The following is a 14,738-nucleotide window of genomic DNA, read 5'->3' on the forward strand; positions in this document are numbered from 1 at the left end:
AGTTTACAATATGCTGTCTCTATTTATAATATGCTGTCTCTATTTCCACTTATCGTAATAGTGCAAGCTCAAAAGCAGACAACACAAAGCTGAGCACTTGAAAGCACCTGTTTATTTGGGAAGGGTTTGAATAACATTAAAACTGGGCTGGCAACAATTCAAAACAAACTGAAAATGTGGGGATGCCTGAATAACAAGTGTGTTTAGCCAAGCTTTTGCAACAGGCACACGAATTTTCTCTTGGGCCTGTTGGCTGAGTTCACCATTCTTTTTCTTTTTTTCCAAAGATTTTATTTGTTTATCTTTAGAGGGGAAGGGAAGGAGAGAGGGAGAGAAATATCAATGTATGGTTGCCTCTCTTTTGTCCCCTGCTGAGAACTGGCCTGCAACCCAGGCATGTGCCCTGACTGGGAATCGAACCTAGATGCTTCAGTTTGCAGGCCTGTGCTCAACCCAGTGAGCTACACCAGCCAGGGCTGAGCCCACCATTCTTTTAAAAGTGAATGTGAAATGCCTGCCTGCTTGTCTCTATCAGGTAAGTGCGGAAGCCCCTCCGCTGTGGCCACTGTTGTGGCACCCAAGTGGTCAAGCACACGGCCCACATCCTCTTTCATGTCAACCAAGTTCCTCCTGCTCTTCTCTCCCCTCTCTGTCCCCTCCCCTCGGCTGCCTTTAACACTGCCCCCTCAGCCTACCACTCTTCCTAGGGGTTTCTTATTGCCTTGTAAACCACGCCCTCCTCCTTTCCAATGATTTACGTAACCCTTCCAGATCAGAGGGGCCCACCCTCACCCCACCCCAGACCGAGGTGAGGGCAATAGCTGGCTTCTACAACAGTTCTCTCTTCCAAAGTGTCAGCTTGCCTACTTCCTGGAAATGCTCTTGCAGCTTTCCGCACCCCTGCTACCTAGTCCCAAAGCGAGGGACAGACAAAAGGGGATGGACGATGTGGTCTTGTAAGATGTGGTCTTGGTTAGCTGCCGGCTGGTGGTGCCACCTACCACCACCCCACCTTCAGGGTCAGTGTTCCCCATCCTGAAATCCTCCCTCTGCCTCCCTCAGTACATAACACCCATCATAATGCGATGAATGTTGTTGGCTCGGTTTTGGGAAAGAGTAAGAGACTAAGGCACCCTGACCTACCGCCACCCACAGGCATCACGTTACAGGCACCCACCTCCCACACCAGTTGCTTTTACTCCAGTGGAGGTTGTACAGATAAGCCACTAAGAGGCCATCCTCTTAAATGTCCCCTGGGACAAGCCAGGAATCTAAGTTCAGAATGGGACAAAACATCTCAAAATGTGCTCGGGACCATCTTGACCAAGCAGTAAATCCAGTTCCTATTTATAACTCTGAAACACAATAAAATATCAAGGTGGTCGGCATCTGACTTCACTTCTGAAACTTTCCGGTAAGATTAACTGAATGGAAATGGAGGACACGTTCAGGAAAAAGGAAGAACATCAAGCTATTCTGAAATGCTGTCTGCAAACTGTGGATGGAAATCTAAGGGGAAACACCCTCCTATTTATCAACATGCCATCAATCACTTACAAAGGCAGACAGTCTGGTCATGGAGCCATACCCCATATGGCTTCATTCACCAGGCGCTATGTCATCTTATTCCAAAACAGTGAGGAGGGGCATGTTTTGCCTATTTTTTTAGTATCTATGGAAACAAAATGAGATGGATAACTGAGCCTATTATCTGTAAAATCCACTCATCCAAAAATCAAATTATTGAGGCAAAAGTGATCTTTCCAAATGCTGGGGGAAACATGCCATTTTCTACCGCAGGCGCATCCCACTGGACAGAGAAGTGCATTGCACAAGAGCACAGCAGCTTCAGAGGCGGCACAAAAAGCCCTCTCGGGAAACCTGATACTAAAAACACTCTAATGCTGAGATTCACTAAAGAAAGAAAACGCTTAGCTCCCGGACATGTCTGGACCTCAACGGCAGCGTGCACTGTCTCCAACAACCCGGTGCACAAGTTCCAAAAGGAAAGATGAGGGACACACACTGGCTTTATGCACCGCAGACTGTGCTCACACAGACGCCATCCTTCTGAACAGATTGAGGCGAGCACCGTGGACAACAGCGGGTCATGTGCACACGGTCCAAGCTGCCGTCAGCCCACTTCGAGTTCCTTTGTATTTTAACTTAATTGAGAGAATATTTTGAAATATCTCCAAGATCTGCCTACAAACCAGTACTGAGATTTTGTAAAAGCCATTTCCCCAAGATGACCTAAAAGATGCATGATGTGATTAGATATTTTACATATTCATAATTTATATTCTAGATTCTCAAAGCGTTTGCAATGACATAATCCAATATATAGTTCAAAATTTTTAAACTGTAAGACAAAGAAGCAAATGCATCAGAATTTCCATGTCACACATTTCCACAATTAAAAATAATTCCGGGCCCTGGCTGGCGTAGCTCAGTGGATTGAGCGCGGGCCTGCGAACCACACAATCGCACTTCGATTCCCAGTCAGGGCACATGCCTGGGTTGCAGGCCAGTTCCCAGCAGGGGACTCATGAGAGGCAACCACACCTTGATATTTCTCTCCTTCTCTCCTTCCCTTCCCCTTTAAATATAAATAAATAAAATTAAAAATAATAATAATAATTCTGAGCTCCCCGACAGCCAAAGCAAAAAAGGAAACATTATGAATTACTGCACTTCCATTATTTAAAAAAGAAGAAGAAAAATAAACATCCAGACTCTTTGGGAGAAAAGCTTTTCCAGGTGCCAAATTAAAAAAAAAAAAGTGTAAGTTCTTGTCTGGATAACTTTTGGGACACTAAGAAGTCCCAAACACTCAGGATCATTTTTGAGATGGCCAGTCACTAATAAAATCCCAGGGCATGACTTGAAAAGTCATACATCACCCTAACGATTACTACCACTGTCCATTACCTGTCACTGACATGCTAAATATATAGCAGAACAAAATTCTAACCACCTCAGTGTTACTGGTGTCTGTCCTCTTTTAATGTGATGCCAAAAAAGGCTAAAGTAATGGGAAGAAACAAGAACCCAAAGGGGAATGGCCGTCTGAATTCCGTCCCGTTTTCTTAGATGTCCAAGGAAAGGGAGAGCAGCGGTGCCATCCAAAGAGGCCCGATGTGCGAAAACGACCCAAAGTGAAAACAATATACTTACATCACCCTCCAAGCTGAGCTTGCTCAGAATCTCGTGAACAGTAGACATTTTAAAAGCAGCTGGAAAAAAATAAAGCGAAACATTTTTAGAAAGAGGCTTTCCTTTCCCCAGAAGCACAGTGATTCATTACACTAATCTCTACTTCTTGGACCATTTCATCTGAAGATATTAAAGTAATTTTTACAAATATATGCAATTCCCATCTCATGATTGGGAAAATTAAAATTTGGTGATAGTTTGCCTTAGGTTTGGGATGGACGACTGAGCAAGCCAGTCTTTCTCCTGCTTTGTTTGAACAGAGGCTTGGCTGGGAAGGCTGATGTGTGAATACAAAAACAAAATGCTCTTCAAGACTAAAGCAACTTGTTGTTCCAACAGGACAGAACTGAGCCTTCCACTTCTAGCACAAAGTGGTAAGTTTACCAAATCTGTCACAACTTCTGTTACTTCTCCCCGGTAATCTGACATTGAAAGAAGCCCGACATATTAATTACAAAATCAATATGGTTCTCAGACTGGCACATTCCTAAATGGAGCCCTTAATTACCATCCGTAATTATTTTCCTAGCTCACAGTTGCTTAGAAGACATTAAACTGTTAATGAGAAAGACAGGGGATAGATTTTCTGACATGAACACACTCCATAAAAGACTGATCCTTGCATTCAAGATTCAAAATGGCTGAAACGAAGTCACCTTCCCGTCGCTACACCTCATCGGGCTGTGGCACTGCTGCCCGGCCAACTGGCTTTCCCATCACACAATTCTCGGAATCGACACAGCAGCCCCTGCCAACGAAGAGCGCTCAGCTGGCACTGGGTTCGTCCCGCCTGAGCCAAGGCAGGTTGTTCAGCAGCAGCAGCTCCCAAAGGAGACAGCACCGCTGCATCCCGAACTGTGGGCATAACACCTGAACTGTAGCATCTCCCGCGTCGATATTTCTGTGCTTAATAATCTTTGATCAAGGAAACTGCATCCATGCAAATTCAGCTTTCTGTTCTCTTCCAACAATTTGCGTAGTCTAAATATTTTCATAGAACTGGCCCGGAGGAAGAATCGACACAGACACTTTCTGTGACCAGAACACTATAAACTAACTCGTGTGAGAGTCCAGGCTCAGTGTGGGGTGGAGGCAGGGGATGTGAGAGAAGAGGCTTTACCTATGTTTTGGTGACTGATACATTTCTGCAAGATTTTCAGCCCCATCTCTCTCCTAGACCCCTCCTGTCTTCTGAATGCTCACAGAGGATTTTTAAGCACGGCAAAAAGAACATTGCAGCCATTCTAATTCCCCCCACTCTCACAACTCTCAGACCCAAACATCCTAGTGCTGGCATACAACCCCAATTTGCAAAGGCTTCCTCTGTAAACAAACTGTGGTACATCCAGACAATGCAGTAATATTCGGGGCGAACAAATGAAGGAAACCATCAAGCTATGAACAGGCGTAAAGGAACTTAAATGCACATCACTAAGCAAAAGAAGCCAGTCTGAAAAGGCTACATACAGTATGATCCCAACTATATGACGTTCTGGAAAAGGCCACACTAAGGAGACAGCAAAAGGATCCGTGGTTGTCAGAATTAGAGGGGAAGGAGGGAGGGGTAAACAGGTGGAGCAAAGAGGATTTTTAGCGCCATAAAACTACGGTGTATGATACTCTCATAGCGGATACACATCATTATATCTCCGTCAAGACACACGGAACGTGTAACACCAAGAACGAACCCTAGTACGAACTGTGGACTTTGACTGATAGTGACGGGTCAATGTAGGTCATCAGTTGTGACAAGGGTGCCACTCAGGTGGGGCTGGGAATACCTGGGAACTTGGACTTTCCACTCAGTTTTTCTGGGAACCTAACACTGCCCTAAAGAAGAAAGTCTATTTTTCTCTCTCTCAAAAAGTCTTGCCCTGGAGGTGGACTCTCCAACAGAGTAGCCACCAGCCACCTGCGGCCTATCCAGTGTGAAAAGTGCCCAGTCCAAATGGAGATGTGCGTTACTTTACGTGGAAGTACACACTAGATTTGGAAGACTTTGTGCGGGAAAAAATGTAAAATTCTCTCAATAATTTCTATATTGATTATACATTATTTATGATGTGCTGGGTATAATGAGTTAAATAAAAACTACTTAAATTCAATGTTACCTATTTCTTTTACTTTGAAATAATTTTTTAATCTTCACCCAAGGATATGTTTATTGCTTTTAGAGAGAGAAGAGAAAGAAACAGAAAAACAGGACTGGCTGCCTCCTGCATGTGCCTGAAGCAAGGATCGAACCTGCACCTGGGCATGTGCCCTGACCCAGAACTGAACCCTCAGCCATTTGGTGCATGGGGCAGCATCCGACCAGCTGAGTCATTGGGCCAGGGCTTTTTTCTTTTTTAATGTGACTACTAGAAAATTTACAATTGCATACGCAGCTCATATTCTGTTTCTACTAGACGGCACTGGTCTCGAAGTCCAACCCTGGTTCCCAGCCTCTGAAGTGGCTGGGTCAGTTAAAGACTAAGTTTGAGACTGTAAAAGAAACAACTTTGAGTCTGCTCAAGGAATCTCCAGTTTCCCCTCGGGCCAACAAATACCACCAAGGGTCTCATCAGCACCCTTCCCCTGAGAATCACCAAAGCAGAACCACTCAGGCTGGGCCTTGACTCTGGCCCCTGGGGCTGGGGGAAAAGTGGGCCGACAAGGTCTGCACTGAAGGGTAAACTGTTGTCCCCTGCCTAGAAGAATCTAGTCCCCACGGTGTACCCCTAAGAAATAAAAACGACAAAACACACAGAGGACTGGTAAGTCGGTTGCAAACGGCGTGGTTTCTGCTCAAGGAAGTGTGGGTTCAATTCGATTTATTTGTTAAATCCAAAAAACGTCACGTTGGTTCTGATGTCTAAGAAATCTCAGACACAGAGGCACAGGATGTTGTCCCTGTGTAGTTCTCTCCAGCTGCCTTTCCAGCTCCGAGCACTGGCTTTGCAGACAGCTGCCCAGCATAGCCATGTCTCACATGCCACCCTCAGTAGGTGGAGAGCACACACAGTCTGATACACACTCTCCATTCATAGTCATTCTTCTCCCACAGCCGAAACATACTGAGGAGAGACAGAAAACAGGGGTGCTTAAAAATCCCACAACTCTTCCTTTCCATTTAACGTCCACAAGTTGTGCCCGTCTTTCATCAAATCGGTCCCATGTGCCACCATCAATTAAATTCCTCTAGTTGATCTTGTTCAATGTCCATTCTTGGGAGGCAGCTATGCGCACCACTGTACCAGCACCGCCAATCAGTGTGCATCCTTCAGTGGTGGTCTCATACTCTAGCTCAGTCCTGCTCTCCAGGAGTGGCCTGTGAACCCAGCCTCAGCACCCTCTATCCACTCTCCAGCAAAAGTGGACTTCGGCCAACTTGCTTCTCACCAAACACACCTGACTCCTTTAATCCACGGAGCCCTGATTGGTCCTTCCTCCCCCACTTCTTTACCCTACATTGTTCTTCTTCTTATAGACCCTGTCCATCCCTCAAGTCACCACCACTGTGGAGGCTGCACTAATGGGGCAGCTACACCCCGATTCCACAGTGTTCTCCCTCCTTTCAATGCCAGAGCACTTACTGATGCTGCCAGATTCATCCACTGAGTTCCTGCCACGTACCAAGTATTCAGACAGCAAATGCTTCAGCTCAGTTCAACGCAGCAGGCAGTAAGTATGTCTTACCTCATCTCCCTGAATTTCACTTTACCCACAGATATAAGAGTGTCTTTGCACATTCTAGACGCTAAATGAATGCTTAGAAACAATGAGCTGCTATTTTACATAGTTAACAGTTTATACATGTTTTATCTATATGTCCTGTTGAAAAAGCAAAAATGCCAGTAACTACAAAGGAATATCCATGAAACTTGCTGTGACTCCACGCACGTCTTTTGAATCCATATAAATATTTCCTATTTCATGCAAGCTTAATGGCAAACTTAATTTCACCTTAAAAATAAACCACAGCCCCCTTTTCTTTTCTGAATCTAATCCCCCTGACAAAGCAAAGTCCTATGTGAATGACTGATTAGTCTCTAGAAGAAATAGTAGGCTTTCCCACTCCTGTTTGTTAAAACATTAGCTTAATGTAGTATATTTGATTAATGGATTGTGTCAGTGTGCTGCTACCCTTGAAAGTGGAAAAAGAAGTCTTGGCTACTGTTGGTTACAGGCCCTGGTAACATTCAAGTAATCTATCACCCCACCCTACCCCACCCCCACCCGCCACAAGCACGCACTGGCCTGCACCGCATTACCCGCAGTGAGAGACAGGCACACAACTGTGAAATGCAGGCTCCACCCTGCAGGACCTCCAGCTCTCTCCGCTCCACACCCCAGTGAGACACCTGAGCAACTGGCCCAGGGCACCCAGTCAGTGGGCAGGGAGAGAGGGCCAGAATCAGGGCCCTCTGACTCTGGGGTCTTTGCCCCTTCCCCCTCGCCACAACGGTTCTCCATTCTAAGAGGTGAAGACATCAAGAGAAAGATAAAAACAGTAGAAGTGAAGTCAGCTAAGAGCAGAAAGGGTGAGGTACTGCCTAACTGGAGAAGGGTCCACCCTGGGGAGGTGGGGTGGAGACTGTCCCCGGGTGTCAGGAGAACCAGAGAACAGGCTTAAAACGAGCCTTGTGGGGGCCTAAAATGAAAACTTCCGAATGGTGTGAGTTTAAGCTCAGAAATACTGGAGGGCCAGAACGCTAACGCGATCTGTTCCCAATACTCATAGTATCTGTTCACAACGTTTGCTCTGGAGGCTGGATTTTTTTCCTGAAAATAATAGCTCTGCCCTAATGGACGTATTGTTTTAAATATAAATAAAATAAAGTCTAAGTGCCGTGAGGCGATTCCATTCCCACTGATTCCTCATCGCAGCATAAAATTCCTAAGAGCATTTAAAGCAGAACAAGCACTCTCTCTGGCAAGCTGCTCTGTACAGAACATGGGCGTGGCAGCCTGCATCACTCCTGCCGACACGTCAGCCTCACCCAGATCTCCCACTGGTCTCGACATGCAACAAGTTGATGAGTTACCTTTACATATCAGGACCTTCCACTCCCAGGGAAGGGCTGGGTTCCTAGACAAGATCCTTAAAATGGTCCCTCATCAGGGAAAGTTTTTCCTTTAAGAAAATAGAGAGACTTACTGGAAGCCCCACACCCACTTCAAGCTGGTTTGAAATAATTCACCACTGGGGTGCGAACAGACTCACTCAGCTCCACCCTACCAAGGAAACAGAACAGTTTCCTCTGGCCTTTGAAATATTCATCAATGAGACTGTTAATTGTCTGACTGAAAAAGCTCTTCCCTTGAGCAAAAAGCTAGACATTAATGAAAAACGGTTGAAAAACAAGTAATTTACAGTTCACATTAGGACTAGCTGAAAGATAACTTAAGGGTTTGTCCTTTTTTAAAAAGCGCTATAGATTGGTTTGTGCATTACTGTTTCACTTCAAATACATAGTTAGAACAAAAACAGTACAAGTGAAACAGCTTTAACTTCTCCCCACAAAAGAAAAGTAAAACAAAGTTTGCAAACAGGCTGAAACAAACAAACAAAAAAGTAACCTAAAAGTCAACACTTGAAATAGTAAAAATAAGCTCCACTGAAATGAATTAAGAACCAGCTCCAGGAAGAACCACGTATTAATTCGCAGGAACAAAAGCGTGTTGCAACAGGGCCGGTCTGTAGTGCAGAATCTGACTCCAACCCAACAGTTTCGCTGACACGCCCACCTTAGAGTTTCATTGTACTGTTGACACAAAACACAGCCCTAGCAACCATGCTGAATCAATCAGGGACTCCGTGATATACAAGAGGATTTTTAAAACCAAAAAAAAAAAGAGTGGGGGTGGAGGGAGGTGGAGGGCTGGGCTTCCCCACCAAAAACCTTACTGTGCAAAATGTTGGGTCTAAGGGACCAGGCAACCATTTTAAACCAAAAGGGGAGAAAAAGAAACGCATGAGTCGGGGTGGGCAGGGAATTCCCCCTGTACTCCACTCTCCAACCCCCAAAGCATTTTTATTTAATAGAACCTTCCTGAAAGCACATACTTTCTCCTTGGTTTTATGGTCTTAATTAATGTCTGAGTCACAGGGCCAAGTCATCTCCAGAAATCCTGGCATTCTGCCCAGCGGCCCTGATCATATTGAGCAGGACAGACACACAGAGCTTGCTCTGGCTTGTCCCTTGTGTTGCCTGATCTGAATCCATTTTTGTTTGCTACCTACAGACAGGTTGCAGCCTTCTGCTCTCAGAGCCTCTCCATACACCGTCTGCTGAGCTGGGGATGGAGTGGGAGGAAAGAGGCCAGCGGGAAGAATGACCTCAGTTGGCAGGAAGCACTTTCAGAGTTGAGAAACCGAGGCCTCCACATCTACAACTCAATTTCAGCGTTTTATGGCCTGCAACTCGTGTCTCCAACAGGGGCCCTGCTGCCAACAGAAAAAAGGTCTAAACTCACACTCTGGACTTTACCTACTGATTCATAAATCTCTCTTACACACACACAAGCACACCAGCCCCGAAATCAGACTGTACCTGCAATTGTTCTCCAAACCCTCAGCACTGTCCTGCTGCCTCCAGGCCAGGGCTCTCAGAGGTCCCTCCACTGGGAACTCTCAATCCCAACCAGCTAACATCCCCACGAGGCCTCTGGACACAAACAGCACTGTTACCTTTTCCAGGACTCCGTGCTCCTGTGGCTGTTGTGTGTCTGACATTTCAGAGCTCAGTGTATCTAGGCGGTCTTCCATTCTACCTGCCCATGGGGTTTCCGTGTTACTCATCCCAGTGCCCGAATGGGTCTGACTGAGCGCAGTGCTCAGCACACACTAGGCATCCAGGCACATGTTAGGAGGGTTTACGCACACCAGGTCTTTGCATATTGTCTTCTTTTCCTATGCATTCCCTCCCTTCCTCAATTTCCTTTTCTTCCCTCCGACTAAGCATTCAGTGGAATTCCAGGGCCACGCATTCAGAGGTGGGGCCTTCAATTCCCAGCTTCTGCACAAAGCTTTGCGAAGCATGGCCAGCTCACTGGAGGGCACGTCCTCTTTCTTCATGATATGCAGCCCATTCCCACCCCGGCTCGGCACCCCACCTCTGTCCTGTCAAGGCCCTTGGGTCCTAGCTCTGTCCAATGGGCAAGGTGTAACCTACATCTCCTGTGGAAGGGGGTGGAAGGGAGGAGGATCTGAAGAGTGGCCTTGGGACTCTGACTTCCTGTGAGCTGTGTGCAGCAGACTGGGCGTGGCAGGGGGACAAAGGGCAGGGATCACAGTCACAGCCACTCCTGTTGGTCGAAATTTCCCACGCCAAGCCCAGGATTAGACTACCTGGGTGCCATGGACTTCTCTCTGATAAGATTGAGCTCAGACGGCTTAAAAACTTCCAGGTGTACCCTGAAAAGGCGATTTGGAGGTAATCTCCAGAGAACCACCCAGAAGAAGCCTGGGTCTCCCTAACCCCTCCTGCTAACTTGCCCCCCAACAAAATAGATGGGGACTGCCTCTGCCCATAGGAGAAGGAAAAATACAGCAGACTGCGAAAGGGTGGAAGAACTTTTTTTTAACAACTGGAATTTCCTCTGAGTTAGCCTAAAACTAGAATAGGGTGTGGTACCAGGAAAAATGAGGAGGGTGGATTCTCATGTAAAAAAAAAAAAGAAAAAGAGGAGCATTCCTTTTCTATCGAATTCTCACAGTCAAATCCAGAACACAGGCTAAGTCACATTAAGTAACATTTTCTCTAAGATTAAACCTGATCTGGGGTTAGATCCAGGGGGCAGCTGGGTTAAAGGGACAGGGAGCCCCAGCCAAGCTTGGGAACTAACGTAGATTTGGGGAAGTGTAATGTTCAAAATCCAGTTACTGCCTACACAATTCACTTGCTTTGTCTACGTTTTGTCCCTTTGGTTCACTGCAGTAACCCCAGTGCCTGTAACTGTGAATAGAACATAACAGGTGCTTAAGAGATACTGTGGAATGAATGCATGTTTAAAGCAGCCCAGCAGGGCCTAGGATTCCTTTGAGACACACCCACTGTCCACGAACCAAAAAAGACCAGAGCCCCCCCCCCCCACACACACACACATGCAGAATGAGAACAAAGGCTCATGGTGGCATGTTGTGTTGGCGACCAGAGTCTAGGCCCACTGGTGCAGGAAGCGCCCACAGACCTCAAAATCCATAGCAATTACAGAAAGATATCTACCTTGCCAGAAAAACTACTTCAATCAGACATTAATCAGGAAACTAATGGCCAGGACTGCTGGCCTAATGTCTGGCCTAACGTCAATCAATACAGCACTTTAATAGCTCAAGCGCAGAATGGTAAGTACTGAGACACCGATCCAAGAACAAGCTCCTGAGCAAAGTCAGTGAGTCAGCAGTACTCGTGGGCATTCAACCCAAGCAGGTCATTTGGCACTGCAGGAATTACAAAATCCGGGGTGGGGGGGTCTTCAAATCATAAACCCCCAACTGAAAAAAATGCACATTGATGGGCACACTCTTCCACTGCAGATGTAAGGGACAATTGTGGAGAAACTCTTGAAGCTTTTGGAGCATAGACGGGATTAGGGGAAGGGAGGGAAGTGCTAAGCGGGAATATCTTAACACCACGGGCCTCTCTGGACTTGGCTTCATCTAAAATCCTCCTTCGAGTTGCCTGAATATCACATTAGGCGTCTCCTTGATCCCAAAGTCTCTAACTCTATAAATTACAGATCTGTTTAGGTAACAATTTTTTCTTGTTTTTCAAAGAGCTCCTCTGGATTGCTGATGGCTTTAGGACCACCAACCTTTCCCAATATTGAGTATTAGTGCACATAAATGAATAAATTCAATTTGCTAATCTCTAGCTGGGTGTTACAGACACTGAGGTAGGAAGGAGGAGGGAATGCAGAAGTGGCTAAGCTTGGATGGCTTTTTTAAGTTGTCAAGACAAAAGGTCTCTAAGGAGTCAAGAGAAAGGCAGAGAAACGTGGAGAAGGGGACAAGGACATCATTTTCCAACTAAAGTAATTTAATCTGGGTCAACTTTAAAACTAATAAAAGTTCCAAAAACTATATTTTGGTGGTTTATTCTTCCTTCCCACACACCCTCCCTTACCCATCCACCTTTCCTCCCCCCCATCACCCCACCTCCCAAATTAGTCTTCAGAAACCAGTGCATGCGCAGTAGGTTTTCTGGGCTAGCCTGGAATGGAAGCACCTCCCATGACACTGTTTCAGTGGGAAAGGGCATTGTTTTTCAAACCATCAAGTTCCCGAGGGGCACCCACTTTTGAACAGAATCTGTCTGAACTCAGGGGCCCAGGTTCCTGGACTCCAGAACTTACAGTTTCAGCGTGCACCCATAAGGCCACTGCCCTTTTGCACACAAATTCAGAAGACCTATAGCTTTAAAACGTCAAGTCTTTACATACAAATGACGCTCTAAAATTGCCTGGCACCATGTTTTCGGTATGCTTTACATATTTTATTTCTGAGTGAACATGTTTTTTGAAATTTTCGATAATATCCTTATGAGAATGAAGGTTAAAAAGATGGGCATCCTTCAACCACTTTCACAGGTAAGGAGGTTGACATTCACTCCGTCGTCGTTGTGAGCAGTTGATGGAATCCAGCCTTTCCCGCAGCAGGCGCTGGGGCCCACTCCACAGAACTGCAGGAGAGGCCGGGGCACACCCTTTTCTGCACCCTCAGCCTCTGACTCACTGTGGCATCACCGACACAACCCTCCCCACAGAACCCGGGGGGACACTTCCTTCCTGATTCAAAAGGGGTCAACCAAGTGGGAAACTCTCCAAATACAAGGAAATCAGAAGTTGCTCTCTCGCAAGATAACCTAGACAAAGGAGAAGGAGCTGCAGCTTTTTTTCATTTCGATTCGGGGACCAGGGTTGCTACTAAAAATTCCCACCCCACCTCCTCCTCCCCGCCCCCCGCCCGCCGCTTCTCTCCAGCTGGTCGGTTCAAGTTCCACAAACGCGCATTTGTTTCAAGTAAAGTAACTTGTAAAAGGGATTACTTTCTAAACGGCCATAAAGCTTTTGTTAAACGTGAGGGCAATGCCCGGCGTTACGGCTCCGCTTGGGACTCGCGGCTCCCAGGGCGGCCACGCCCTGCTCCCCGCAACCCTGCCCGCGCCTAGTGCGTCTGGAATGCGGGGCCGCCCTCTGCACCCCTCCCCTGTGCCACCTACCTCTCCGGGCTTCCTGGGAGCACTTCGGGGGGCTGCACGACCCTGTCTCTCTACCCTGCACCCAACGCGGGGCAGAACTGGCCACTCTCACTCCAGCGGGACCACCCTGCCACTGCGCCCCCTCTCCGCAGAACCCTGTGCCGACCGCCCCCCAGCCCCTCCGAACGATGGCCTACAGGGTCCCTGAGCCCGAGCCTCTCTTGGCAAAGCCGTCTTCTTCCCGGTCTCTCCGCGCCCCGCTAGCCCAGCGGCCCCCGGGCCATAGCGGAAGGGAAGGGCGCGCCCCACTTACCTGGGCCGGGCGCTGAGAGCTGTGAGTGTCCCTAGAAGCAGAGCTCGGTCGGCAGGCCTGGGTGGGGCTTTTATAACAGCGACATCCTCGCGGTGCAGGCGAGGCCCGCCCCGCCCCGCCTCCTGGCTCCCCGGTCCGCGCCCACCCGGAGTCACGGTGACTCACCCTCCCCAACTGGTCTGCCCGGAGGGCCACCAGCCCCGCCCTGGAGCGTTCCCTGGGCCGCGCTGTGCCCGAGCAGCCCCGGCGCCCGCGGCCTGCCCTCGGTGAAGGCGCCCCCGAGGCTTTCTCGAGGGCCGTCGGCCTGATTTCCTCCTCCCTTCCTCATTTTACTTCTTGAAAGCCACGTGGCGTGCTCAGCTCCGGCTTAGATTAATAAGTTAACAAGACTTTAGATCTTCATTAAACCACTTTTTTGGGGCGTCCAGGCAATGGAAGGAAAAACTATCCCAAAAAAACCTAGGTCGTGATTCCCCTGAGTTGCGGCCATTGGCATCCAGCTCCCCATTACCGTCCGCAAACTCGGGAACTTAATCTCAGGCCAGCAGTTCCCAGGAGGAGGGTGGGGAGGGCGATCCTTCGGCTCTTGCCCCCCCGAGACTCTGAGCCTGCAGGGAGGCCGGAGCCGAGACTGGGGAGCGGGAGCAGAAGCCAGCCCCCAGCCCCTTCCTGCGCTGGGAGGCGCCCTTTCCCTGGGCGCTCCTCTCCGAGCCTCCGGGGCCGGACTCGGCGCTGCGCGCCGGGCAGCTCTGTGCGTCCTCGTGGCAGGCCTTCCCGGGCTGGGTGGGGCGGGCGGCGTTCAACCTCCAGTTCCAACAAAGAAGTTTCCTGTCTTCTTTCTCAACGGTCGTTTTTTCGCAGCTGCTTAGCTAGTTCCCTCGCTTGGTTTTGCTCAGTTTCTCTCACTTTTCTTCCCTGCTTTGCTTCCACAGGGCAACGTGTAAGCAAACTTTTTTTTTTTTTAATGTGTGACTGCGCAAGTACTGGACTCAAACCTCGAACAGGAATGTTTTGCTAAGAGTCCT

At 47.9% G+C, this 14,738-nt stretch overlaps 1 protein-coding gene across 1 annotated transcript in view; it reads right to left on the bottom strand.

The window, feature by feature from the left end:
* The window catches only part of ANXA2 (annexin A2), a 42,135-nt gene extending 28,320 nt beyond the window's left edge, over positions 1 to 13,815 (bottom strand). The window contains exons 1-2 of the mRNA XM_037054019.1: positions 13,714 to 13,815; positions 3,178 to 3,236 (exon numbers count right to left, since the gene is read on the bottom strand). Coding sequence (XP_036909914.1) covers positions 3,178 to 3,225 — 48 coding nt within the window. The 5' untranslated portion in view covers positions 3,226 to 3,236; positions 13,714 to 13,815. The remainder of the gene's footprint in view (positions 1 to 3,177; positions 3,237 to 13,713) is intronic.
* Positions 13,816 to 14,738: the final 923 nt, after the last annotated feature.

Source organism: Sturnira hondurensis, unplaced genomic scaffold (genome assembly GCF_014824575.4).
Source record: "Sturnira hondurensis isolate 20B ecotype Veracruz unplaced genomic scaffold, ASM1482457v3 Scaffold0008196, whole genome shotgun sequence".
In the NCBI taxonomy this organism is placed as follows: Eukaryota; Metazoa; Chordata; class Mammalia; order Chiroptera; family Phyllostomidae; genus Sturnira; species Sturnira hondurensis.